General features: G+C 32.1%; 2 protein-coding genes and 1 long non-coding RNA gene across 7 annotated transcripts; 1 reads left to right on the top strand and 2 right to left on the bottom strand.

Moving 5' to 3' along the window:
• Positions 1–334: 334 nt before the first annotated feature.
• On the bottom strand, positions 335–2,554 carry LOC111313450 (uncharacterized). Of its 4 annotated transcripts, none has more exons than XM_022914129.2 (3): positions 2,421–2,554; positions 2,242–2,336; positions 335–2,136 (listed from the first exon to the last, which is right to left on the bottom strand). In XM_022914129.2, the coding sequence occupies exons 1-3, from the start codon at positions 2,437–2,439 to the stop codon at positions 1,987–1,989; spliced, it is 264 nt and encodes an 87-aa protein (XP_022769864.1). In that variant the 5' UTR covers positions 2,440–2,554; the 3' UTR covers positions 335–1,986. The 4 variants fall into 4 exon arrangements, with proteins under 4 accessions (XP_022769864.1, XP_022769865.1, XP_089608250.1 ...); XM_022914130.2 differs by having other exon boundaries at positions 2,427–2,515; XM_089752124.1 differs by having other exon boundaries at positions 335–1,126; positions 2,070–2,136; positions 2,242–2,439.
• Positions 2,555–3,019: 465 nt separating this feature from the next.
• LOC149512148 (uncharacterized) lies at positions 3,020–6,939 on the top strand. Its single transcript, XR_016332316.1, has 3 exons — positions 3,020–3,155; positions 3,724–5,725; positions 6,506–6,939. It is a non-coding gene; the product is annotated as an uncharacterized LOC149512148 (long non-coding RNA).
• A 138-nt stretch (positions 6,940–7,077) lies between these two features.
• LOC111314312 (inorganic phosphate transporter 1-4) lies at positions 7,078–10,942 on the bottom strand. Of its 2 annotated transcripts, none has more exons than XM_022915524.2 (2): positions 10,765–10,942; positions 7,078–8,902 (listed from the first exon to the last, which is right to left on the bottom strand). In XM_022915524.2, the coding sequence occupies exon 2, from the start codon at positions 8,866–8,868 to the stop codon at positions 7,246–7,248; it is 1,623 nt and encodes a 540-aa protein (XP_022771259.2). In that variant the 5' UTR covers positions 8,869–8,902; positions 10,765–10,942; the 3' UTR covers positions 7,078–7,245. The 2 variants fall into 2 exon arrangements, with proteins under 2 accessions (XP_022771259.2, XP_089608248.1); XM_089752122.1 differs by lacking the exon at positions 10,765–10,942 and adding an exon at positions 9,189–9,420.
• Between the last annotated feature and the right edge of the window lie 16,997 nt (positions 10,943–27,939).

Genomic DNA, 27,939 nt, shown 5'->3' with positions numbered 1-27,939 from the left:
TATTATTTTATTTAAATAAATTTTTATATTTTTATTACATTTAAATAAATCTTTAATCTTTAATTTATATTCAAATAAACCCTTAATTTTTAATTTATATCCAAATAAATTCTTAAACTTTTACTTTGTACCTAAAAGGCCCTTAACATAAATCCTTCCTTTACAAATCAAAGTATAAAAACTTATTTAAATATAATAAAAATATAAAAACTTATTTTAAAAAAATCAGAAGCTTTTTAGTATTTAAAAAAAAGAAAAAACTATGACAAATTTTAACTCAAACCTAGTTTAGATTAAACATTTTGGATCATTTGGCATTTTATTTGTACTCTAAACCAAGTTTCTAGGCATCCAAATCCAATGCCAAATTCACCCATATAAACAGTTCTAAACCTCTAGTTTTAGGGTCTTGTTCACGTTGGAGAATTATCCCTTGATTTGTCTCCGCGCCCCCCTCTTTCCGCTCAAAAGCTTTGTTGCCTGAACTTGCTCAGAAGCTTTAAGCTGTACAGGTTCATTTACACTGCCATTCAACATTGTTACCATATGTTTCCCTGATTCAATTTGAGCTTGAAAAATGAAAAAGGCTTTTTTTTTTATTTACACCTCAAAATCCTGTAAATAACCTATGTGATCAATGGTTGTTTTGAGACAAACACTATAAGATCGGACATTAAAGCTTCGCGGGAAGGCCAAGAGGTATTTCATCAGATCCAAGTGGTTTCACAATGTCACGTCAGGATGATCATCGTAGTCAAAATCTGGTTCACTACAGTGTCTCGTTCTCTTCGCTTCTTGGTTTTTCTAAATAAAGAATAGAGACATAAATTTTATGTTATTAGGGTTTAGAATTTTAAAATGTTTGCAAGACTTTATTATCCTCCGCTGTTTTCAAGCATTTCAGACGAAGGTAAATTTTACAAAATAATATTAAGAATGAATACAAAATTAATGCACTTACTGCCCATTTGCAAAGTAACCTCCACTAGACCGAGCGGCACCATAGTCCGATTTCCCATTTGCTAAACACAAAGGAATAACAAACAATGAACATCAAGAAGGGAAATTTGTTGATGCAGCTGCATATCATAGGCTCACCGTCTCTACCGGCGGCAAACTCCTTAGCCTGAAAAAATAAACAACAGCAGAAGAAAAATCAGTTGGAAAAACCTACTAGTGAACAAAATTCTAAGATAATTCTTTTTTCTCCATCCAACTACTCTAAAGTTAAGGAAAATTAGCTACAATAAACATAAAACAACTATTTCACTGAGAATTTCATCTTTCATGAAATCCATGAAGAGTTATTCCCATATATAGGTAGTCATAGACTCATAGAAATTAGAATATCCATTAGGTTGAAATAAAGTGACACCATGTTTGGAACTGCAACAGGAGCCGTATTTTGTTGATGGCCTTAAATCAGCCATTTCTAGTTCCATTTTGGAAATATTTAGCAGGATTTTCTATGTAGTTGGAGAAAGGCTTTGGCCTGTAAGGGCATGCAATTATCGGGCTTTTATTTGCAGCAATATCAACATGATTCTTGCTTAAAGTTGCATGCAGTTCATTAGCTCCTCAGTAGATACTAGAATGGTCGTCAAGCAATCTGTCTCTGAGTATGCAATTGAACTCAAAATGATACAAGCCCCTTGTGAAATGAGAATAAAAAAAGAAATAGAACCCTCCCCCTCCCAACCAAAGGGAACAGTTGAGAAAAATGTGATAGATAAGAAGCAAACGCTATCTCATGCATATTCTAACATCTTCATACGATCAATGTTCACACGTTCTTCATAATTCACATGCATGCAATTCTACATAACAGAACGATAAGTCGACATTGCCCATAGCCCTATATATGTCTTGAAGTGAGTATTTGTTCTGTGCCGGCATTTAAAGAAACCAATTTCATATTTCACTTCATTTGACATGACAAGAAGTAGATATGCAACCAAACAAGAAAAGAAGAAAACAGAGGGACACTTATTTAAGAATAAACACTGCAGGTGAAGTGACCAAAGACAATAAGGATAGCCCAGTATTCTCAGATGAAGCGAGGAACCCACCAAAACCTTTCAAAACGTAGCCGCATTGGCCTGGATCCTGTAAATAACTTGTCTCCATATCATACACCTGCATTTAACTTTCCACTAATATTCAAAACCAGAAATGGGAATATAAAACATAACATAATTCGAATAAAATTTGGAGAAAAAATATAGAAATGGACGAAATTACTTGTCTTTCGATGTTTCGACGCTCTTCTTGAAGCTTGGCTCTTCTACTAAGCAGAGAAGCTAGCATCGCTGACGGTGTTGTCGATCGTCTTTGACCTAAAAACAAAGGTTTCAATTCTTCTCTAATAAAAAAGGGCAATAGAAATTCAATAATCGATTGAAAAAGAATGTGATCGTTACGGCTACCATCGTGATCCATATTTTCGGAAGAAAACGTTGAGATTATTTAGAACCCTAAAACATAATCAGGGCTTCCCCAAATCTTGATGATGAAACCTTTTGTCGAAAATATCCCTTTCGTTTCCGAAATTTAAACGTTGAAAGAGACAGGCCAGGGTTTCAAAAGGTCCGAGTTGTCTACGTCAGTTTATCAGTACGATCAAGATTTCCGGCCAACAGAATTGCGTCATTTGTACGTTCGTAAGATGGGCCCATAAACAAGATGTTTGGGTCGGAATGGAAAGAGATGGGTTATTGGGTCGGGTTGCTTTCGAAATTGTTTTTTTTACTTTTTAATTAGTAGAAAAATCGATACGCGGCGACTAGAAGAAGTCGAATGGACGTTGATGATCTAAAGGGGGGCCCATGACGGTAGAGATTTGCCCAAGTCCCTTTAAGGTCAAAATTAAAAAGTGGATTCCCTGTCAGCGTGACAGTTTCGTCTCCAATCCATAAAGCATGCAAATTGCAAGCGTTAATCCTGCGCGCCGCCCCACACTTTTTTTAATTTATCTTCTTCTTTTACACCATATTTTTTCCCATGTTATTAATAGAAGTTCCTGAGTTCCACACTCTCTTTCATATACCTCTGGCTTTGCCTCTTGAACGAGGGCCGCCCGTTCATTTCCTTTTTCTTTCTCAGTTTTTTATTCTGAACTTCTTTCTGCTGCCTTGCCGTTAAGAGTACTCAGTCCGGTATCTCTGTTTTCTATTGCTTTCCTTTCTTTGGTTTCATGGGTTCATCTTTTTATTTTTAAATTTCTTTTAAAATGTTTAATTTCCTAGTTCTTAGACTGATTTTTGTTCTGTCTAGGAGCAATTATATGTTTTACTGAATAAAGGGTTTTCAATTTGCTTCTTGTTCATTAGAAAACGTTACAATTTGGTGCTAGAAAATAGAAATGATTTGATGTTGAAGTAAATATACCCGAGGAAAATTTATTTCTTTTAAAGAATCAGCTTGGCAGCTTCAGTAATTGATGTAGTACTTTGGATTCTGAGGCTATCTTACATATTCTCGGGGCCCAAAGAACTTATTGCATTTCTTCAATTGCATGATTCTATATGTTGTGTGGTTTCCACAATATTCTGGATTGCTTCACATGTTTCAACCTTGGCTTATGAATTTGGCACCATTTGCCGGACATGATTACTTATCCAAAAAGTTTAATCTCCAACATTGCAACCCATTTGTGGTCATCTCTTGAAAAATATGAAAAGTTATCAATCAAATAAATGTATGATAATCTGCTTTTGTTTCCAGCCAAATGCTGTATCTGGCATGGGCGTGGGTGATTACACCAAGGATACATTTTTGGAACTGAAAAGGAAGAGATTTTACCGCTATGTGATATCTAGGATCGATGAAAAGAAAAGGGACGTTGTGGTTGAGAAAATTTGTGGTCCAGCTCAGAGCTTTAATGACTGCATTACATCTGTGCCTGAGAATGATTGCCGATATGCCATCTATGACTTTGATTTTTTTACTTCTGAGAATTGTCAAAAGAGCTAGATTTTCTTCATTTTATGGTTAGATTTTGCCTTTAATTGTCTTTGTATTGCAATTTAACAAATTTGATAGGAGTTTTTACTTGTTCGTTGACAGGTCATTAACTAAACATCTTATTTACTTATACGTATCAAGTGACAAAATTGAATTGGTTATGGCATTTTAGCGTCAATAGAATGGTTGGCTTTGACCTCCATGGCCATGAAGACGTGGGGTACCTATGGAGTAGTTTTTTAGTACTTTAGTTTGAGAGAAAATTATATATAGCTTTATTTGTTTGCATTCCTTTTTCAATACCCTTGCTTGTGCTGCTATATTGTTATTACCCTAATGCAGGTTATACGCTTCAAGAGTATTCTGATACTTTTTTCATTTTTGCACTTGACTTAAGAGCATAAGTCTGTATGGTACCCCTTTTTGTTCTTTATGAATATTAAAGACTATAAACTATAAACACTCCAATTGGTAGGAAGGAAAGAAAGAAAGAGGTAAGAAATAAAAAGTTTTATCTAATAGTTGAGTCACATAACATGTGCTATTGTATTTCGCCATTAGATTAAAACAGTTTCCTTCCTTTCCTCTCTGTTTCTTTCCTACATAACGGAGAAGTTTTATGAAAATTTGATTGTCCTGCAGCTAGAAAGCAATTAAAAGGGAGCCGATGTGGTTTCCATGGCAGCATTTATAAAGGAATGCAGCTGACGGAGATAAAATGCTGACCAGTATTGGGCCTGCGTTTTGCTTGATTAGACTTAACCTAACTATAATTGGGCATCTTATCATTTTGCTGTCTTACTTTTTTACCTTTTAGGCTAGAGGGTTACTCTTTCGAGCCTTTGATTTCATCTAGAGATAAAAATATGTTCCTTTTTGTGTCATTTATGCACATGACATTTGGGTTTATCATGTGGGATTTTTCACATTAAAGATGTTGCCCATTAGATCTTCTTCTTACTTGGGGTTTTGTTGATCACGTTTCTTTCATCCTCTTGAATCCGTGTAAAGATGCTCCACGCCTCTTCAAAAGACAGGCTTAGAAGGGAACTGGATGGTATCCACTATGAGATTCAGGTCACTGATTCTACAGAGATGGATCCTGAAGAGTTGAGGGACTGTGCTCATTGAACAGTTTGCAGTTTAACTGTTCCATTTCCTGAATTGCCTTCTTCCCCTTGCCTACTCTGAATTAGTCCTTGTCTCATAAAGCTATGCGCAGAATTATTTTTCTGACACAATACACTGTATGTGTAATCCTTGAATAACCAGAATCTGGTGAAGGTGATATGAAACTATGGGCTAACATTATCTTGTTACTGTTGATTCGGGTTTGTTACTCTTTTTTTTCCTCTCAAGGAAGAAAGTTTGTCATTGGTATGTGGAAACGATCTGAAACTACTCACATATAATATTGGTATTTATAAGACTTGTTCTCTTTGCTTTGCTACCTAATGCATTTTGTGTTCCAGAATTTGAAATTTAGAGAGAATGTGGAGTCCGAACACAAAAATGAAACAAAAGTTACCTGGCTGGGAGGCTTTTCTAGTTTGAATCATAGCAAAAGCCTTTTGCTGTATAATTAAGGAGCATAGTTTTAAATGCTTCAAGAAAGCCCATTATAATGCGGAAATTTTGCTGGGCAGAATAAAACATTGAAATTCAAAGGCTATGCACATTCACAAGCTTTCCTTAGTACTCAAACTGAATGATCGAATGAATAAATCATTGCTGATGAAGATTGTGTGACAAGCAGCTTCTGGTATTTCCATTCTCCTCAACAAACTATATTATTTCCTCAGTATATTCCTCACCTTTCAAACGCATTACTTTAATGGTCCACACCGGAACTAGTTGGATTTTCAATCCATTTCTTTAATCCTCTTTGGTTTGTCCAGTGATAAAAAGTTGATTGAGGCATAGATCTGCATTAAGTGTCCTGGTCTCAAATGCTACTAGTGTTTTTGGTGGGTGGTGCAACAATATTGCTGGGTGCCAATAAAGAATTCCGCACCACTCATTTATCTTTTTATATTATGAAAAAAAAGAAGATAGACCTCCCCAGTATATGCCTCGGTCTTCTTGTACAAAAGCTTGCTGTTACACCTACGTCGTCTCGTATGATAGGCTGATCAACAGCTTTGGCCTAAGCTTCATAAACTATATGGCAATATAAGCTACCATTCCATTGGAAAAAATGCCCTTGATCTTGAATAGATGATGTCTATATGATATGGTCTGCCGTGTCTGATTCGGTTTTTGTAACTTATTGGGCAGTAGCAATAGATTTGCATTGATCACGGAAAGAGTTTCTCCTTAGTGATCAGAAATGTTTCAACGTAGATATTCTTGCTTTTGAAACAAAACAGCTAATGAACAATTATTTTCTGTGATAAGAATTAGATTTTGAATTTGAATTGATGCAAAGAGGCGTGCTGTAATTATTAGTTAAAAACTTTTTTTCTCCGATATTTTCAAAAAATTTTATATTAGAATATGTTTTCATGCTAATCTGATCCTCTGGCTTCAATTATTGATGTAGCATGGCGTTCATAGGGTCTACTAAATCGTTTGACGAGGAATTGCCTTGGCTCAGGGTCAAGCATAAGCTACAACGTGTGAAAGCAACCAAAGCTACGTGCACCAAGAATCAAGGATAGCATTAAAGTCAGCTAGGATCTTTTAACGATTTGTTTGAACATTAAAGCATGTAAATAAAGTCGAGCAATAGATAGAGCTATCAAAGAATACTTTGAAACAAAGGAAGCAATAATGTCTTCCATAGTTAATTGTGTGATCAGCTCATGGTCCCCTGAAATCTGAAAACTTGTCCCTGACAAGATTTGAAGATAGAAGTCAAAAAGTTTTGGAAAGGTATTACAATTATTTTACGAAGCTGGTTGTAAAATTGCAGAAACCGGCATTCAAATGCGACTGATTTTGTTTGACCTCATTAACAAACACGCCACGCACGACAAATGACTTTGAAAAAATGCCAGAGGCAGTTACTCTGATGTAAAAACAATACGCGAGAGAGCCAAGACTAAACTGAACCTGACTTGTTGGTTCAATTTTGATGGCTGTTGAGAAGCCATAGAACGTTTGTTGATAAAATGAAAAGAGGCAACCACAGAATTCTTTATTATTTAAGCTACAGAACAAAAAACAGAGTTTAATAGAATAGGGTACATGTCAAAGAATAATATACCCTATTCTCGTATACCCTATTCTCGAATTAAAAGAGTTCTACAGCTTTTCAACTCAGTGGTTCACGAGTCCAACTTATGCAACTGGAACAGTCTTTTGGTTAGTAGATGATGATAGATCTGCCTCTCTCTCTGCTCCATTATCTTCGTTCTCACCTGACATCTCTTCTAAAGATTTCCCTTTTGATTCTGGCACCAAGAAAGTGAACAAGAAGCCCAAGGCATTGACTGCACCTAGTAGAAGAAGTGAATTCTTTACCCCAATACCTGCAGGGTACCCTGCATCTGCCTTGGCCTTCTCCTTATTTTGAGCCAAATACAAGAATCCAAATGCACCAACTATAGCACCAAGCTTTCCTGATGCTGCTGATATACCATGGCACGTGGACCTGAACCTTGCTGGGAAAATCTCAGCTGGTACAACAAATGTGGTGGCATTAGGTCCAAAATTTGCGAAGAAGAAAGTCAATGAGTACATAATAACAAAGCCGATTCGGTTGTCCTTATGGGTCCAGTGGTCGTAAGGGATAGCCAATGCAAACATGAACACTGTCATGAAGAAGAAGCCCATTAATTGGATGGAAAATCTGCCTATCTTGTCAATTAAAGCCACTGTGAACCAGTAGCCTGGAACAGTGCTACAAAGAGCAATTAGTGTTTGTGCCCTTGCAATTCTGAAAACTTCCTCAAGGGCATTCATGGTCTTTGCAGAAGGAATCCAACCAATGGCGCTAAAGATATCCTTTTGGAACAAATTTTGGCTGTAGAATGCAATGTCAAGCAAGAACCAAGTGGTTGTTGTTCCAAGCAAGTGAAGTCCATGACGTTTAGCAAACTCCTTAGAGAACAAACCAAATTTGGATTTCTCCCGTTCCAATTGCTCAATCTTTTGTGGCTCTGCCTCGATGTCCATCTGCAAGACCTTTGACATATCAGATGCTGCTTGCTTTGCATTCTTGGCAACAAGGGCAGTGTAACGAGCAGTTTCAGGCATCTTCATCCTCCAGTAGTAGGTAAGAGCAGCTGGGAGTGCTCCAACCATCAAAATAATACGCCAAACATAGTCTGCTTGTGGAACGGTGGATCCAAGTGCATCAACCTCATAAGGTGGAGCATCAAACCTGGCCTTGAATGCGGAGGATATAATAATTGCGAAAATACCACCTGCTAAAATTCCAAAACCTTGCATTGCAAACACTGCAGCAATGAACGCTCCGCGAGTTTTCTTGTTAGCATATTCAGACATGATTGTGGCAGAAAGTGGATAATCACCACCAATGCCAAAGCCAAGCCAGAACCGGAAAAAGCAAAGAGTCGCAATGACAGATTTAGGGGTGTGGCCAAAAGAGAGACCTGATGCAATAGAGCATACGACCATGAGCATGAGAGTCATACCATAGACCTTCTTTCGGCCTAGCTTGTCACCAAGCCAACCAAAAAAGAGCTGGCCTGCTAGTGTTCCGCAGAACGCTACACCATTAACTGCAGCTGATACATTGGGAGGCAAAGTTCCAGGCTTCTCTGCGCCATCAACATGATAGTATATGCGGCCAAGCAATTTGGTGACAAGAGATATGCAGAAGAGATCATATGCATCAGTGAAGAAGCCCATCCCAGCTATGATGATTGCTGTGAAATGATACCATTGTGTTTTGGCTACATCAAGAGCGTTAAGCACCTGTAATTGGTTTCCTGCCATAGCCACCTAGCTTCTTTATCTGCTTTCTCTTCCTCTGCAAATATAGAACAGAGCACATGTTACAACCAAATCAAAGAGAATACCTATAAATAATAATCAATATCAGTTCTCATCTTTGACTTCTAATTTCTCCTTTCTCACTGCAAAGCTACTTTTCTGACTTTCCTTAGCCAAGTGGATTATCTACATCCTACAATTAGGACAGCTCCTCCACTCCAGTAATAATTGATTACAATTAAATATTAACCTTCACAGTTCGAAGACCTAACTAATTGGGGTCACCCAAAAAATACAAAAATAATAATGCAAAACGAGAGCACCTTGTTTTGTGCAGAGGAAACAAATTTGTTTTCTTAACAAATTTAATTAGGACCATGCAGGATGCTGGAGAAGAAAAAAGATATCAATCACGACTATGTTCCAAAAAAATTTGTCATCTAATTATTGGATTATGTTAGTGATTGCATCATTCCTCTTGTTTTCTACTGTTGGTGAACTGTGAACATAGTTGATCAAGAAAGAAAAAAAATGGCAAGTACAATTGCTCCTCTTTGCCTAACCATTTTTTAAATCCAAAAGTTAATCATTATATTTAATAATTCATATTCGTATTATAAAATTTATATATAATTTTTAAAAATTTTAAGTTATATCACTTTTGTTTTTTTCTTAATATGTCATACTATGGCTATAATATATAATAAAACAAATGGAGCTGGTCCAGGTCCTAATTCCTACGCTAGTCTAGTGTGAAATGCAATTTAGGAAAAGGGTTCTAGAAAGGCAACCACATTTTCTGGGGGGAAAGAGAGCAGTGAAAAGGACAAAGGAGAATTCCATGAAGTTCAAACTGCGCATATCACATTGACACATTCACTCCCTGTCACCACCTCAGCCATATTCATAACCCACACCTAAAATGAACAAGGGGGACCATACCCTGTGCCTAAGAAGATCAAATGGAAAAAAAAATTTTTTGTTTCCTCCTATGTTAAAATGCATGGAAAGTCAACACATTTCCGGTTAAAGTGAGGAAATAAAGACAAGTGACCGTAAAAATTATGGTTAATATTTGGGGAATCTTTTTCTAAACAGACTGTTAAAACGCCTCATATAAAGAGGATCCAGATCTTTAAATAATTATAAAATTTCTGGTGAGCAAAAGGAGGGAGTGAAAACCCGTTTTTGGAAAACTTAATCATTAAAAATTGAAAAAAGAAGATCCAAGAAAATACATATGATATATATATATATATATATAAATGTATACATTTTAAAAGGAAACATTAACTATGACACTATTCTTAAAAGAGTTGCAGACAGATCCAGGAATTATGGCCAATATTTGAATACTGTATACTGAGTGTATAAGATTTTGAATTTTTCCATAAACAATCAAAGCGATCATTGATGAATTGATTTTCGTCCGTTAATATCAAGGAAATCTTTCTGTAGCAAGTTGCATTTGAGCCAGGATGAGCATTTTCAAGAACATTCATTTCTCTATAATCTATAGTAGAATTCTTTTTCCATGATTTATAAAACCCCCAGAGCATTGGAGAAGCCCGATAGGATGTCTGACAGTGAAAAATAAAATCAAGACCTGATAGCAAACTAGGGTACCTCACTTTTATCAAATAAGATTCATACAAAAAAGATATTATATGGAAAAAAAACTCCCAGATGTATAAAAAGCTACTCGTTGTCGTCATTAACAAAAAGCAATTCCGTTTTCATGCATGAAGAATTGTTATTACATCCTTTAAAAAAAAAATGAAAGAAACAACAATATATATGCCTGAAAGACAATGAGACAAAAGAACAAAAAACATCATAGAATCATGGGAGAGAGAGACAGAGAGTAAAAGCCTGTAATTGGAAGATTCTGAAACTGACCTGTTTTGTTAAGTGCTCAAGTTTTTTTTGTCGAGGGAATGAGAGTGAAAAAGAGTGAGATAAAAATAAAAAAAAGGAAGATTTAGTGAAAAGATGGAATTTGGGTCGAAGCAATGAAGTGAAAGGGCATGCAAGAGTATGTATTTATATACAACAGGGTGTCACCAACAATCACAAAATATTCGAAATCCCCAAGAGGTATATTCCTCCACTTCTTTCTGATATATGTGTTATATATTCATTCAACGCCCCACTGATCTTGCTCTCTCCATTACAACGCCGCTGCCCTTTTTATTTTGGACCATTGTTTTTAGTTATTGCCTAATTAAACGGTAGCTTTATTGGAAAAACTTTATTGGAAAATGGTAGCTTTTAATTATAATTCGATTAGAATTGAAATGAGATGGTCGACACCAGGGTCCAAAAAAACCTTCCTTTTTTTGTGAAAACAATTACTACAAAGTCTTACTTTCTCATAATCGATTTTGGGGCCTCCACTTTCGTCAAATGCGTGGTTGTTAGCACTAAGCATTCATATAGAAGCACATCTGAATCAGACCCATATTAAAGTGAACTTGTGAAGCATACGAAATTAATTTCTTCGTTTTGACTTTTCAAAAATGATCTCATGGCTATGGACTTATGGATGCCAATGTTAAACACGGAACATGGAATCCATGACGTTGTTCATTGACTGGACTCCTCAACCTTGCACCCCACCTCGCACCTGGCGTAGGGATAGGATGGGATGGGGATGGCCACCTCAAATTGGTTGGAAACATCGACTTGAGTTTCCTATTCTATTTTTTAGAAAAATTATACAGAAAGATTATTTTATATTAATATATATTTTTTTATTTAAATCATATCATACAATTATAGTATTGAAAACATTAATTATTTTTCATAACAAAACTCTACACTTGTCATTAACAGTAAAAAAATCTTTTTTTCTATTGAAGAAAAGGAGTGATAAAAGTTGTTTAAATAAGAAAAATCATGTATACAATGATTTGGACAGAGCTTAATATATTGTTTTATACATTTTTGACCCGTAATTTGGGTTTATTAAGCCGGATGTCGCCTGATTGAAGTCATATTCCCTATGATTGGGATAGCAATGGAGTGGAAGAGTTGTTGTATTACGAATTTAACCAGTTTATTTAAATGAGATTTTGAACTTAATCGTTGCAGGTTGATCGAATAATAAATATACTTAATTTTAAGCATCGCATTTTGTACTTTTTACTTGTTCCATTCTTGACTTGGTGAACTTTCATTAGTTCGAAAATATTCCAGCCAGGATTTAGCATAGAATTGGAAGGCAGATGCTGCAGTATGCAAAGAAGAGCACATGAATAAAAAATTACTCCATGAAATTAAAGCAGCAGAGCCTTGCGCCCCTTGCCTAATTACAAAGTTGCCAACAATTGAATAATAATCAGTAAATTTTCAATTGCTTCTGTTGTGTCATTTAATTTTAACATTTAAATGAAAAAAAAAAAAAGAAAAGATTTATCCAAATTCTCTACCCTGCCAAAGTCTGCACATGCTGTCCGAGCCTAGAAAAGAGCAATTAGCATACTAAAGTAAATGTAGCCCATAAAAAGAGGTGAATCAAATGCTGACATATGTCGGTGTGTAACTGTAAGGACTGCGCCACAAATGTCTTGTTCATTATAATAAACAAATCAAATACCATAAAATTAATTGTGATCTGTCCGTAACGATCGTTTAGCGTTGACAATCCAGCACAATGGTAGGCAACAGCCGCCATTAATGAAAATATCATCAGCTACTTTAATTTGTAGATTTCAGCCTCAAAACGTAACCATCATAACTGAAAAAAAAAAAAAATTTGTGGGAAACAGTACATGGTTCTTCGGAAGGGGAAGGAGACGATGTTTTAACTTAGAAAATAAGGGGAAAATCATGGCTCGTGCATTAGTGCCACCTGCCAGAAAAGGTGGCCTAATTTTAAATTACCAAGAACCAATAAACTGCAAAAACTTGAGCAACTTTCCCCCCACCCCTACTATGGTGTTTGCTTTGCGGCCCTGTGCGTTGAAAACAAAATATTTGGTCCATTGTGGAAGGCCATGGTTTAAAGATGAACTTCCTTGAAATCAATAACCCAACAATGAAAAGTTTTTTCCCCCACTTATTTTATCTTTAAAAAAATCTCCTAAGGCAGAAATGTTTCTTTGAAACTCTTTTTGTGTTTCACGCGTCGTCCTCATAGAGGTTAGTGGGGAACATAATGAAAAAGGCAATGAAACTTGATCATTGAACGACCACAACTGCAATACCTCCCATATCTCTGCTTCACCTTTTATAAAATTTCCATTTTGAACAGCGAGACAGAAGGACGAAGAAGCTCCTCGGAAATGGGTTCCTAGAAAATTCCACAAAGAGTTCAATTTGTAAAGGTTTATGGTGCTTGGAAAAATATCAAATGGTACAATACCTTTTGCTTGTTTTTCTTTGTCTGTGGTCTACTATTACTAAAATTTTTAATCTCAACGAGGAAGGAGGTTATTGAATTGAAACATGATGTTGGTTTAGTATTTTGTTAAATTTTAACTTTTTAATTATAGCTTCATAAACATGTTATAATCTCATTAAATTTTATTTTCATCACTGCCTATAGAAGATAACTCTTCTTTTGGAATTGATTATATATATATACTAGTTTTTGACACATGCGTAATGTAAGTGTAATTTTTATTTTTAAAAAATTTATTTTAATAAATAAAATTTTTATACTATGATAATAATAATAATAATGATAATAATAATAATAAATATTAATAATTTAATTTTGATTTTGGTATAATATAAGTAAATTTTGATAATTTTTTATATAATTTTAATTTTGATAACTATTGATAAAATTTTTGTAACATTCAATACAATTTTGGTAACCTTTAATATTAGTTTGATAACTTATGATATAATTTTAGTAACCTCTTGATATAATTTTTGTAATTAATTTTATAGTAACTTATGATATACTCTTAGTAATTATTGATAAAATTTATGTCATCATTTATTTAATTATGGGTTCACATAGGAAAGCACAAGTTTAATTCTAGTATAAGATAAATTTTTTTTATATATAATAACATTATTGTTTCATTCAAATTCAAAAATTTTTTGCTAAATTTTTTTATTAAATAGTTTTGTGATAGGTTTATCCTAGTCTTCTAATATAAAATTTTTAACTTCGTTTCTGCTAATAGCAAGATTCAATTTCTAACAACTTTAAATATAAAAAAAATATATAAATGATTAACAACTAAGTTATTATTGATTTACTATTATATTATCGACAATTTAATACTAAACTATTAATAATATATTTCTAAATTATCAATGATTTATTGCTAAATTAACATTAATTTACTACTACTTTATAAATGGTTTATTACAAAGTTATAAATGATTTATTACTAAATTGTTGCTAATTCACTATTAAGTTACTGATGATTTGTTATAAAGTTATAACTTATTTACTATTAATTTATCAATGATTTACTACAAAGTTATCAATTATTAACTAATTTACTACTATAGGATAGAACCCTAGTTTTTCCTCTTTAATAATAAAAAATTTTTGACTTGCACATCATGCATCATCTGTTTGAATTCATTGTTTTTCATGCTAGCTAAGCATAAAAGATGATTGTGAATATGCTTTTGTTAAACCCTCAAAGCCAAAAGTTTTTTTTATAATAAAATTCATGTCATGCATTTCTGACATTTGATAATTAATAAAAGGTTCAAGGATAGCTATTCTACGAAACGAGGTCAGTTAAGTCTGCATATTTATAGCACTCGAGTCAGTATCAAAATCATGCAAAATGAAGATGCCAGTCGAATGGATAGAGTAGAAAAGGCCCAATGAGATATCAGTGAAACAGTTATGGGAATGCAATAAAATATGAGCAGATAGTTGGCAGAATTAAAACAGATGTTAGTGGAGTTGATAAAAGGAAAAAGAGTTATTGAAACACATGGGGCAATGGAGGAAACAATTGTTGAGACACCATTGTATCCATCTGGATCCACATATGTTCAAGACCCTCACATGCCACAAGTACCTCCAACTACTCATCAACCTTTTACTAATATTTCTGTCGAGTTACCCTTAGTTTAGACAAATGTCAACCCTAGACGTACTTTTTATGACTTCACTATTGTGCCTAATATGGATGATCTTAAAGAATAAAAAAAATTAAAAAGGGTGTCAGATCCATCAAGAGATATAGTGATGAAAGATAAATTTGATTTGTTAGAAGAGAGATTGAAAGCAATTGAAAGCCATGATGTGTACGCGAATGTTGGCGCCAACGAGCTTAGTTTAGTGCCTAATCTTGTTATTCCATCAAAATTTTAAAGCCCTAAATTTTGATAAGTATGATGGAATGAAATGCCCTTTAACACACATCACTATGTACTATAAAAAAATGACAGGTTACACCCATGAGGATAAGTTGTTGATCCACTGCTTTCAAGATAGTCTTATTGAGCCTGTAGTAAGATGGTATACTTAGTTGGACCGAAGTAAGATTTACCCTTGGAATGACTTGGCTAGGGCCTTCCTAGCATAATACAAGCATGTTGAAGATATAGTGCTAAATAGGTTGTTCTTACAGAACATGAAGAAAAGATCAACTAAAACTTTTAGAGAATATGCATATGATGGAGAGACATAGCAGTCCAAGTACAACCATCATTGTCTGAGAAAGAAATTAAAGATACGACAGATGTTAAAGAGGAAAGTACATCAAACTAAAATAAAAAAAAATGCAAGCAGTCATAATGGAGGGGCATCTACCTAATAGCTTTATCCCGTACGATCCTTATCTTGTTTATCAACCTCATCTCTCTACCATAAGCCATATCTCTCAAAACTCATATCTTTACCAATCAAGCCAGCATTTGAGCTTTCCAACAAATTTCTATCCTCAAATGGTCATTCATGATCTTGTTCCTATATTTGAACCCACCACCCAACCAACAAAGAATCGAAAGAGACCAAGGAATGATCAAGAGAAATTGTCTATCCCTATTTCTCTCCTTTTACCTTTGCTAATAAAAGGTCAATATCTCACTCATGTGCCTCTGAAAATAACACCAAATCCATCAGTAAGAAATTATAATCCCAATGACAAGTGTGATTATCATATGGGGGTAATTGATCACTCAACTAAAAAATACAGGCAGTTGAAAGAAAATGTTAAAGATCTTATCAAGAATGGTATTCTGACTCCAGAGGTAATAGAACAATGAAAGTTGTTGACTCCATTCAATTGTCAAATGTGAGAAGTTGAGATGAAAAGAAAGGTTTCGAGTTTTGAAAATAAGGATAAGATGATTTTTTTTTTTTTTTTTACTGTATGACATGTGCATTATGTCTCTAGAAGTTATCTAACTTATTTTGGAAGAATTGAATACTTTGGATCTTTTTCATGAAATTTTCTCTTTATGCATTTGTTTGAATAAAAGTCTCACGTAAGTAACTTTAAAAAAAATAAATAAAAAAAAAGAAAAAGAAGTTTTTTTTTGCAATAAAGATGGAAGGATTCTCAAGAAAAATGGTGATTACTATTAGGAAAAAGCTTATCAAATACCTCCATACTTTTTTAAATACTTTCATAACCCTAATCACTCAAATGATTGGACTCACCAACCATAACCTTTCAAAGAATGTGAGTTTGAGTTCATCCCTTAAAGAGCCGATAATCTCTTCTTAGGCAAAGAACAAAAGAGATTAATTTTAAAATTTTATTTTGAATTTTAAAAATCAGATACTCTTTCAAATTTTTAATTAGTAATTTAATGTGTGTTAAAACTTTACCATGATCATAGACACAAAAATACCTAAATTTTTTTCTCTCTTAAATAACCTTTATTCCATGTCTTAAGGCATATTGAGAAAAAGAAAAAGAATCCATTTCTGCCTAAAGCGATTTATACCTTCATACCTTTTCTCTTTCTTTCACCAAAAAATACCAAAAAAATTTTAGAGCCCAAAGAGCCTTTTGAACTATACGATCAATCATATATGACTCGATCGTCATTAGAACCTTAAGTAAAAAAAAAAAAAAAGATGAGGCATCACAACAAAAATAAAAAAAATAAACAAAAAAAAATTAAAAAAAAAACAAATAAAAGAGACATCTTCAATGATTTGCTCTTCCAGCCAAGTGATCATGTTTGAAATGATGAATGGCCATCATTTTCTATCTTTTTCGTACATAAAAATTATTCATTTACTACCCATTTGAGCCTATTAATTTTTTTGTTCTAAAATAAATCCTAGCCAATGATCATTTTCTATATTATGAGGTAAAATTAGGATACATTCAAGATTAACTTCAAGAAAAGTATCCGATATTAAAAGTGTCTAATCTGCCCCTCGAAGGTGAAAGTCTGAGATAAAAAGTGAACAAGACTTCAATTAGAATTTTAAGATTCAGGAAAGTGAACAGCCAAAGATAAAGTTAGGCCTTTCTAAGGCAAAGCAAAGAAACTATAGAGATAAGAATCTAAAGCTTCAATTAGAATTCAAAAAAAATAAGAAAAAAATGTACCTTAAAAATGAGAATTCAGAGCAGAAAAAGGGGGTGAATAAAGTTGCTAAAATGAAAGCCAAATGTTTCAAAAAAAAAAAACAAAAGAAGAAAGTCAGAGAATACTTTTCAGGATCCTTGGCCTAATTACCCTGAATAATATATTTTGAGCTTATTCATCCATTCTTTTAGAACCTTTAACCTCGACCTACATTACGCACCCTGAAAAACCCATTTTGATCAAATGTGAACACTTAGATTGAAGAGCAATATCCTTGAATTTGCATATACTTGTTGAATTCTTCATTAGTAAGAAATTTAGCTCTAAGGTGAAAATCCTAAAAGGGCAGTTTAGAGCTAAAGTCATTTTTGAGGCCCTAAAAATGAATTTCATAGTTTCAAAATTCTATCCAAAATAAAAGATCTCGATACAAAGCCTTTTGAAATACTAGTACTTTTTTTATTTTTTTATTTTTAAAAAAACCAACCTTGTCCTCTTATTAAATCTTGTTTGAAAAGTAATGGCTAATTTTGACTCACATTGAAATATCACATTTTTAAGAAAAGTATTTTAAAAATTTATCTCTTTTGTGAGCCCAAGAGAAATCCTTGCAACCCTCGTCGAGCTTTCCATGAGATATACCACCAGTGAAAAAAAATTAAATTGTCAATTACCCCACCCACAAGCCTTTCAAATAGTAATCATCAATTTTCAAGAGATTCAGAAGTCTTAAATTTTTCATTCGATTGTAAAAATACTTTATGTGGTGTAATTTTTTTATCATTTTTGAAAATTTTAGAGGTTATTTAAGCATTTTGTATATAATACTGAGATTATTTTTTTTCGTGAAAACGAAACATTAAAAATTTGAATAGAGATTTTTCAAAAAAAAAAAAAGAGGCGAAAAGAGTCTTTGTATTTGCTTTGCTTGCACCATGAAAAAGACATTTGACTTACAAATAAAAAAAAATAAAAAGAGACATTCATAGTTGCATCATTTGTTTGTGCATCATAAAAGGGATATTTGCATTTGTATCACTTACATCTGCATTACAAGAAAAACATTCACATTTGCACTTGTATAAGACATGTACATTCACACCATAAAAAGAATTTACATTTGCATTATGGCATCTACATCCTAAGAAAAGGTATTTGTAGAGGCATCTACATGAAAAAAATATTATCATTTGCATTATGAAAAAGTCAAATGTATTTGCATCAAGTATTCGTATTCTTGCATTAACATTTACATTTGCATCGACATTTCCATTAGCATCATTTGATGAGAATAAACATTTGTATTTATCAACCTTGTAAGTATTAAAGACAAAAAAAGAGAGCATATTTTTAAAGTTTAAAGTCTCTGTATAAGAGAAATCGTTTTTAATCAAGATTTCAAAGCCTTTATTTAAGAGGAACTAATTTCAATTAAGATTTCAAAGCTTCTATTTAGAAGGAACCTTCTTTAGATAAGACCTTTAGAGTCTCAAAAATATCTGATTAGGCGAAAGCCATGTTTAAAAATATTTTCAAGTTTTCAAAGTTTCATTGCCTTTGATTAAGAAGAGCATTCAAAGATTTTGATTTCTATAAGACCTCCGGGCATGATTTCAATTCACGGTGTTATCCCGATCGATTCTTTAATTTTGACTTGCGGTGTTGTCCTAGTCGATTTTGTAAGACCTCCGAGCATGATTTCTAAGATCTCTAGGCATAATTTTGATTCGCGATGTTATCTCGATCAATTCATTATTCTCGACTTACGGTGTTGTCCCAGTCGATTCTGTAAGACCTTCAGGCATGATTTCGATTCACGGTGTTATCTCAATCGATTTTTTAATTTTGACTTGTGGTGTTGTCTCAATCGATTCTGTAAGACCTCTAGGCATGATTTCTAAAACCTCCGGGCATAATTTCAATTCGTGGTGTTATCTCAATCGATTCTTTAATTTTGACTTATGGTATTATTCTAGTCAATTATGTAAGACCTCTGGATATAATTTCAATTCACGATGTTATCCCGATCGATTCTTTAATTTCGACTTGTGGTGTCATCCCAGTCAATTCTGTAAGATCTTCGGGTATGATTTCTAAAACTGTCGAGTATAATTTTGATTCACGGTATTATCCCGATTGATCTTTAATTTTGACTTACAATATTATCCTAGTCGATTCTGTAAGACCTCCGGGCATGATTTCTAAAACCTCCAAAAATAATTTCGATTCACGATGTTATCTCGATCGATTTTTTTTAATTTCAACTTACGGTATTGTCTCAGTTAATTCTGTAAGACCTCTGGGCATGATTTTTGTAAGACCTCCGGGCATGATTTCGATTCACAGCGTTATCCTGATCGATTCTTTAATTTTGACTTGCATTGTTGTCCCAGTCGATTTTGTAAGACCTTCAGACATGATTTCTAAGACCTACGGGCATAATTTTGATTCGCGATGTTATTTCAATCGATTTTTTAATTTTGACTTGTGGTGTTGTCCTAGTAGATTTTTTAAGACCTCCGAGCATGATTTAGATTCACGGTGTTATCTCGATCGATTTTTTAATTTTAACTTGTAGTGTTGTCTCAGTCGATTCTGTAAGACCTCCGAACATGATTTTTAAGAACTCCGGGCATAATTTTAATTCGTGATGTTATCCCAATCGATTCATTATTCTCGACTTATGATGTTATCCTAGTCGATTCTGTAAGACCTACGGGTATGATTTTTATAAGACCTCCGGGTATGAAGACCTCCGGGCATGATTTTGATTCATGGTGTTATCCCAATCAATTCTTTAATTTCAACTTGTGGTGTTATCTCAGTCAATTCTGTAAGACCTCCAGGCATAATTTTTAAGACCTTTCGGCATAATTTTAATTTACGATATTATCCTGATTGATTCATTATTCTTGTCTTACGGTGTTATCTCAATCAATTTTGTAAGACCTCCGGGCATGATTTCTCATACTTCTAGGTATAATTTTGATTCACGGTGTTGTCTCGATCGATTTCATATTTTTTGACTTGCGGTGTTGTCCCAATCGAATCTGTAAAACCTCTGGACATGATTTCTGTAAGACCTTCGAACATGATTTCTAAGACTTCGAGGCATAATTTCTCGACTTACGATGTTGTCCCAATCGATTATTTACTTCTTGACTTGTGGTGTTGTCCCGGTCATTTTCTTACTTCTCGACTTACGACGTCGTCCTGATCGTTTTCTTTATCACTTGACTTGTAGTTAAAAAAAATTTTTAAAAAAAAATTTCATGATTTTCTTCCGGATAAAATTGTTATCTTTATCTTTACCCTATTCTTGATTCTTAGTAATGTGCAAAAAGGGACAGCTATAGACACTGATTTTATCCAGGTCTACTATTTTCAGTTCTTGTTTATTAATAATAATAATATTGGTTTAATTAAAAATAAAAAGTAATTAATTAAAAATTTAAAAAAAAGAAGAAAAAATATAAAAAAAAGGTTTGGGTTGGTAGTGGTGCCTTGCACAGCACCACTGGCCACCCACCCCACTGCCAGCATCATACCCTTATCCCTACCATACCCTGACTGCCCAAAACCACATCACCATACCCTACACCTCATCGACTCAACCTACTACCACCATCCCAACCCTATAAAACACCATATCTCTTTCCTTTCAGTCGCTGAAAAAAAAAGAGTTCCCAGACCCATCAAAGCCCTCCACCCAGAAACCACAGCTCTCTTAGAAACCACAAATCCATACCCAAAACCAAAAAAACAAAAACAAAAACAAAAAACAAGAGAAAAAAACAACACAATCCTCGCCTATGACGAAGAACCATCAATGCCGAGCAAGCCCTACAAAATAAATCAAAAATAAAAAGTCAGTTTCCAAAAAAAAAAAAAACTGAAAGCTTTAAGCCCCGATCTACGTCGATCGGGGCCGTTACTGATAAAACGAATGTCGGATCTGAAAAGATCTCCTTGAAAGGAGCCTCTGAAAGTTTTTTGGTGTTTTCAACCACCGACGATGATCGCCTGCGGTGACCCAGACGACGGCCGAGCAACGGTCCAACGCCAAATGCTTGTGAAACCTAAGAGCTCTCCCAAAAGCTCTGAAATTTTATTTTTCTAGAACAAAAAAAAATGAGCTGAAAAAATTGGTTTTATATAGAAAGTTATCGCCCAAAACGACATCGTTTAAGCTAAAGAGGATCCGTGCGTTGACCCGGATCCGACCTGAGATCTGCGCAACCCAACCCGTTGACCCATTCTTTCAATAACTACTGACCGATCCAATTGAACCAATTTTGAGTTGGACCAAACCGTAGGCCGTCAAATCGAACCGCTTATCGAGCCACCCCTGTTTTTGACCCAGCCGAACTGGCGCTGATCGATCCGGTTCAGGTATTTTTTTAAAAAAAAATTATTTTTTATATATTATTATTTTGATTATTTTGAGTATTTTTTATATATATTCATACATGATAATTTTTTTAAAATTTGTTAAAATAAATATTTGAATATTTTTAATAATAATAATAACTAAAAGAAAAAATACTAAAAACGCTTAAAATAATAATAGAATGATATTTCTATGTTCCCTGTCTAGATGTTGGAGGGAACATGTTTCAAAAAAATAATAATTTCACTAGATGTTGAGGAATTATTATTATAAAAAAATACTAAATAAGTTAATAATATTTTTGATAATAAGTTTTCATAAAAAAGAATTTTTTTAATAATTTTTTTATAAAAAGAAAATATATGTTTTTTAAATTTTTTTTTTTTAAAATCATAAAAAATTGAATTTGCTTCGAAAGTCTGCGTAGATGTTGGGAATTTTTAGAGATATTCATGTTTTAAAATCCTAAAATTAAAACCAAACCTTAAAATCCAAAACTCTAAAATCCAAACCCTTAAATCCAAACCTCTAAAATCCAAAATCCTAAACCTTTCATATCCTAAAACTAAATTCTAAAACCTTTAAACCCCAAAATTAAAACCCCTAAAATCCAAAATCCCTTAAATTCAAACTCCCTAAAATCTTAAAATCCTAACCTTTAAAACCTCCACCCAAGCTCTTACTTAAACCCATTCTGAAATTCTAAGGATACATGTGAAAATCTCAAGTTGAGTAATTTATTCCCGAATGCTGCCTAGATGATAGGGTATTTAGGAAATTTTATTCCATTGAGTTTTTAAAACGAGTCGTTAATTCGCTTTAATAATAGGGTTAATAAATAAAAAGTATACTAGTAAATTAGGATCTTAAATATAAACAGTCGCACCTAAGCTCTGTCTAGATGTTGGAGAGTCGAGATGGTCCATTATACTTAAGAACCCAACTTTAAAATTGCATTTCATCTTACATAATATTCATTGACATATATACGTCATCATGTTATTCGTGTTGTATCTCTCTGTCCTTAACATTTATTTGCTACCTGACAATACCATTATTTATTTTCTCATATAGAACTTTTTTACCAAAAAAATACATATTTTAAAATTTTGATATTATAAAATAAAAAATAACATTCCAAAAAAAATAATTCTTAGTGCTCTGCCTAGATGTTGGAGAGTCACTAATAATTATCTTCTATAAAGATTGTTATTTCATTTTAAAGATTATTGTGTTAAATCTTAAACGAAAAGAGTTATTTTAAATTCTGTCTAGATGTTGAAGAATTTTAAGATAATTCTTTAACTTAAAGATTTTATCAATATTTTTAAATAAAAACTTTAGCAAAAATATTTTTTTAAACGAAGGAAATTACTATTAAATTTCAAGTCAAAACCATTTTTAGCCAACACTGAAAATAGTGCATAATTAAATGGTACCAATTTATGGGCATTGTGGGGGTGCTAATCCTTCCCCACACGTAACCGACTCCCGAGCCTAACCTAATTTTTCGTAGACCGAAATTTATCTTTTTGATAAACTTTAAATTCGTTTTTATAGTTTTGTTAAAAAGATAAACTTTTGGATGGTCAATCACACCCTAAAAAAGATTGATGGCGACTACCTTTTTATTTCTCTCAATTTTAAAACTTTTTATGTCTGGCAGTCCCAAAACTGTTATGACAAATATTAAATAAAACCCATTAAATCCAACAATTATTAATAGCGCATAATTAAAATTTTTGACCTGACTCTCAAAATCCCCAATGGAGTCACCAAGTTGTCGTAATGGTTTTAGAACCGCCAGACATAAAGAGTTTTAAAATTGAAAAAAATGAGAAGAGTCACCACCAATCTTTTTTAGGATGTGATTGGCCACCCAAAAGTTTATCTTTTTAACAAAACTATAAAAATGGTTTTAAAGTTTATCAAAAAATAAATTTTGATCTATGAAAATCAAATTGGGTTCAAAAGTCAGTTACATGTGGGGAATGATTAGCACCTCCACAATGCCCATAAATTGGTACCATTTAATCATACGCTATTTTCGGTGTTGGACGAAATGATTTTGATTTGAAATTTAATAATAATCCCTTTTTTATTATTTTAAAAGAAAGAAAATAATTTTATCAAAATTCTTTATTTAGGAATATCAAGAAAATCTTTAAGTTAAAGAATTATCTTAAAATTCTCTAACATCTAGGTAAAACTTCAAAGATAACACTTTTAATTGATATTTATCATGATATCCCTTAAAAATGAAAACAACATTTTTTTAGGAAAGATAATTGTTGATAACTCTCTAACATCTAGGCAAAGTATCAAGAATTATTCCCATCAGGATATTATGTTTGTTTATTTCACATTTTTAAATTAAACACATTTTTTATGCGAAAATGCCAATGATGCTATTATTAGACAACAAACAATAAGTAAAAGCATAAACATGCAAATTGAGTGCAATCAATAATAAATAGATGCATTAATAAATGTTGTGCATAATGATGAAATACCATTTTGAAATTGGATTCTTAAATATAATAAGATCACCTTAACTCTCCAACATCCAGGCAAAGCTTAGGTGTAACTATTTATATTTAAGATCCCATTTATTATTATATTTTATTATTTATTGATTTCATTATTAATGTTAATTAAGGATTCTATGAAAAACTTAATGAAATAAAGTTTCCTAAATACCCCATCGTCTAGACGACATTCGAGAACAAATCATTTCATGTTAGATTTTCACAAGTATCCTTAGAGTTTTGAAATAATATTGAACCTAGGTATGGGCCGAAGTTTTAAGGTTTGGTGATTTTTGAGTGATGATTCGGGATTGTGTACCAAATTTAGGGTTTTAATTTTTGAATAAAAAAAGTTTTAAGGGTTTTGTATTTTAGAGTTTTAGTTTGAGTTTTAAGGGTTTGAGGGTTTGGTTTTAGGGTTTGAAAAGTTTAGGGTTTTGATTTTAGGATTTGAGGTTTACGGTTTTACTCTTAAGGTTTGGAGGATTAGGCTTTTAGTTTTGGGGTTCAAAGGGTTTAGGGTTTTAGATTTAGGGTTTTAATTTTAGGGTTTGAGGTTTAAGGTTTTAGTTTAAAGGTTTGAAGTCTCGATTTTAGGGTTTGAAGTCTCGATTTTAGGGTTTGAAAGGTTTGGGGTTTTAATTTGGGGTTTTAAGGATTTTGGGTTTAGAAATTTAGGGTTTAAGTTTTAGGGTTTTGAAATTTAGGGTTTAAAGAAAACGCAAACATCTCTAAAAATTCTCAACATCTAGGCGAATTTTTGAAGTAAATTTAGTTTTTATAATTTCTAAAAATTAATTAAAAAATTTCATATATTTCTTTTTTTATGAAAATTTGTTATTATTATTATTATTTTATATATTTTTTTATATATATTTTTTATAATTCCCTAACATCTAGGCAAAATTATTTTTAAAAGAATGTTTTGATTCCCTCCAACAAGGTAGGGAAAAGAAAAAATTATTACTATTATCAATCATTTATTATTTTTTAAAAAGTTTTTTAGCATTTTTTATTATTATTCTCTTTTATTTATTTATTTATTTATTATTCAAAAATTTGAATTCATTGTTTATTTTTATTTGTTATCACTTTTATTATTACTATTATAAAAACAACAAAATTTATTCTAACACATTTAAATATTTTATCATGTATAAACATTAATAGTAAATTTAAAATAATAAAAATAATATATATATATTAAAAAATTTCAAAAAATTTGTACCTGAATTAGACCAGTCAACGATCCAATCAATAAGCTAGTCTGGTTAGCTTGGCAGTTCAACAGTTTAGACCATTTCGAACCGGTTCACTGGCGATTCGTTTGGACCAGTTGAATATTGGTTGAAATGGGTCACTAGGTCAGGTTGTGCAGATCCCAAGTTGGATCCGGGTCCACTCGCGGATCCCCCTTGGTCCAAAATGACATCATTTTGGGCTTTGCTCTTCTATATAAAATCAAAAATTTTTTAGCTCATTTTATCCTTTCTGCCCAAAAAAAAAAATAATTTAGAGCTCCATAGGTTTTGTTGGCATCTGGCATTCAGCCCTTTGAGCCATCGCGTCAATCGTCGGCCAGTGTCACTGTCGGTAGTCGTCGATGATCAAAATTGCCAAACTTTTTTAAAAAATTCTCCTCAATGCGCTTTTTCCAAATCCAGTGTTTGTTTCACCAAAAACAGATCGGGGCTTGTAGTTTTTTGTCTCTTTTTTTAAAAAAACTAAAATTGATATATATATATATATATTTTGCTTTTTGCAGAAGCTTTAGTGCTGATGATTCCTCCTTACAGGGAGGATTATGTTTGTGTTTTCTTTTTTTTTTTTTTGGTTTTTTTTTTTACTTTCTAATGGGTAAAGGTTTTGTATATGGTGCTTAGGATTTTAGGTCTTGAAGAGCTTGGGTGTCAGGGTGTGGAAACTGGGGTTTTTTTAGGGGTTTTGACATAGGCAAAGATTCTAAGGCTTGGGCAACTGGTGCCTGGGGTTTTTCTTAGTGAAGAGGATCGTATAATAGTGGCTAGATGGGTCTAGTTTTGTAGAGATGTGGGATTGATAGGGCATAAGGCTTTTGGAGTGAAATGGGGTGTTAACAATAATGGTTCAGGGGTAAATAGGGTTTGTAGGGTATGGTCAAGGCTACAGGGTAGTGGATGGCTGGTGAGGTAAGTGCCCAATGATGCTGTACAAGGTACCACTGCCATCTCAGCCTTTCTTTTTTTTTTTGTTTTTGTTTTTGTTATTATTATTATTATTAATTATTAAATTTTTATAATAATATTAAATTGATCTGATAAAAATTGAAAATAAATATGAAAATTGAATTAGTTTAGAACACATAATTATTAACCCGGACAAAAATTGATGTCTATAACTATCAGTGATTAACTATTTAATTTTTGATTATTTACTACAAAATTATTACCGATTTACCATTAAATTATTTATGATTTACTACCAAGTTATTATCGATTTATATTAAATTATATATGATTTATTATTAAGTTATTACTGATTAACGATTATGTTATTAATGATTTATTGCTAAGTTATATGGATTTACTTTTTAGTTTTTAATTATTTACTACTAAATTATTAATTAATTATTACAATTTATTATTGATTTACTATTAAATTACTTATGATTTACTACTGTCATTTAATTACTATTAAACTAAAATTGATTTACTATTAAATTATTATTAATTTACTATTAGGTTATTGTTAATTTATTACTAAATTATCAATAATTAACTACTAAATTATCACTTATTTTTTGTTAAGTTATCATTAATTTATTATACATTATTATGTATTTACAACTATATTATAATTGATTTATTGTTAACATATTATGTATATATTATTATATTATTACTGATTTACTAAAAAGTTATCAACTATTTATTAGTAAATTATCATTAATTTATTATTAAATTATCACTAATTTATTACTAAGTTATCAATGATCATTACTAAGTTATACTGATTACATTTAAGTTTTTAATAATTAATTGCTAAGTTATTAATTATCTACTATTTATTATTATTGATTTGTGTATATCCAAAAAAAAAATAATCACATTGTTTGTTAGATGATGTAATTTGTAAGGTAAAAAAAGAAAGAATAAAAATTTCAAGCTTAAATGACTTGAAAAACATGAGTAAATATTCTAAATTTACTATTCATAATTTCAAACTTGATAATAAGTTAAAATCATAATTTTTTATACTAATGCAAGTACTAAAATTAAATTTAATAAATATATAATATATTATGTCAATATTTTAAAGATATTTTTCAAAATTTTTAGTTCATGGTAAAATAGTACATATTAAGATAAATTTTATTTATGATTTAATTGAATTATTAATGTATGTAATTTCATAACTATTAGTAAAGTACAATTGTATATAAAAGATTAAAAATTTTAAAATGTTTTGTCACTAATGAAAGTAATAAACTTTGTTTTATGTTTCTATTTTTAAGTATACAATTTTGGGTAAATTTTTTGTTATATATGTATAATAAAAGTAATGAGAACAAATTTACTAAATAAATTTTATAAAAATTAAACAAAAAATAATTTTAAAAAATATTAAATTCACAATAATCACCTTTGTAGTCTCCATAAAAAAATTTCTTCTATTACACAAAAAGTTTAGTATTTTTAA

The sequence above is a fragment of the Durio zibethinus genome, chromosome 23, assembly GCF_047325235.1.
Source record: "Durio zibethinus cultivar Kanyao isolate XHJ-2024 chromosome 23, ASM4732523v1, whole genome shotgun sequence".
NCBI classification, from domain to species: domain Eukaryota; kingdom Viridiplantae; phylum Streptophyta; class Magnoliopsida; order Malvales; family Malvaceae; genus Durio; species Durio zibethinus.
This window is presented reverse-complemented; position numbering and strand designations above follow the sequence as displayed.

Coding starts and splice junctions, on each gene's coding strand:
- LOC111313450 (XM_089752123.1), bottom strand. CDS start 2,439: ATGGATCACGATGGTAGCCGTAACGATCACATTCTTTTTCAATCGATT. Junction 2,137..2,241: donor GTCGAAACATCGAAAGACAA/GTAATTTCGTCC, acceptor AGTTAAATGCAG/GTGTATGATATGGAGACAAG.
- LOC111314312 (XM_022915524.2), bottom strand. CDS start 8,868: ATGGCAGGAAACCAATTACAGGTGCTTAACGCTCTTGATGTAGCCAAA.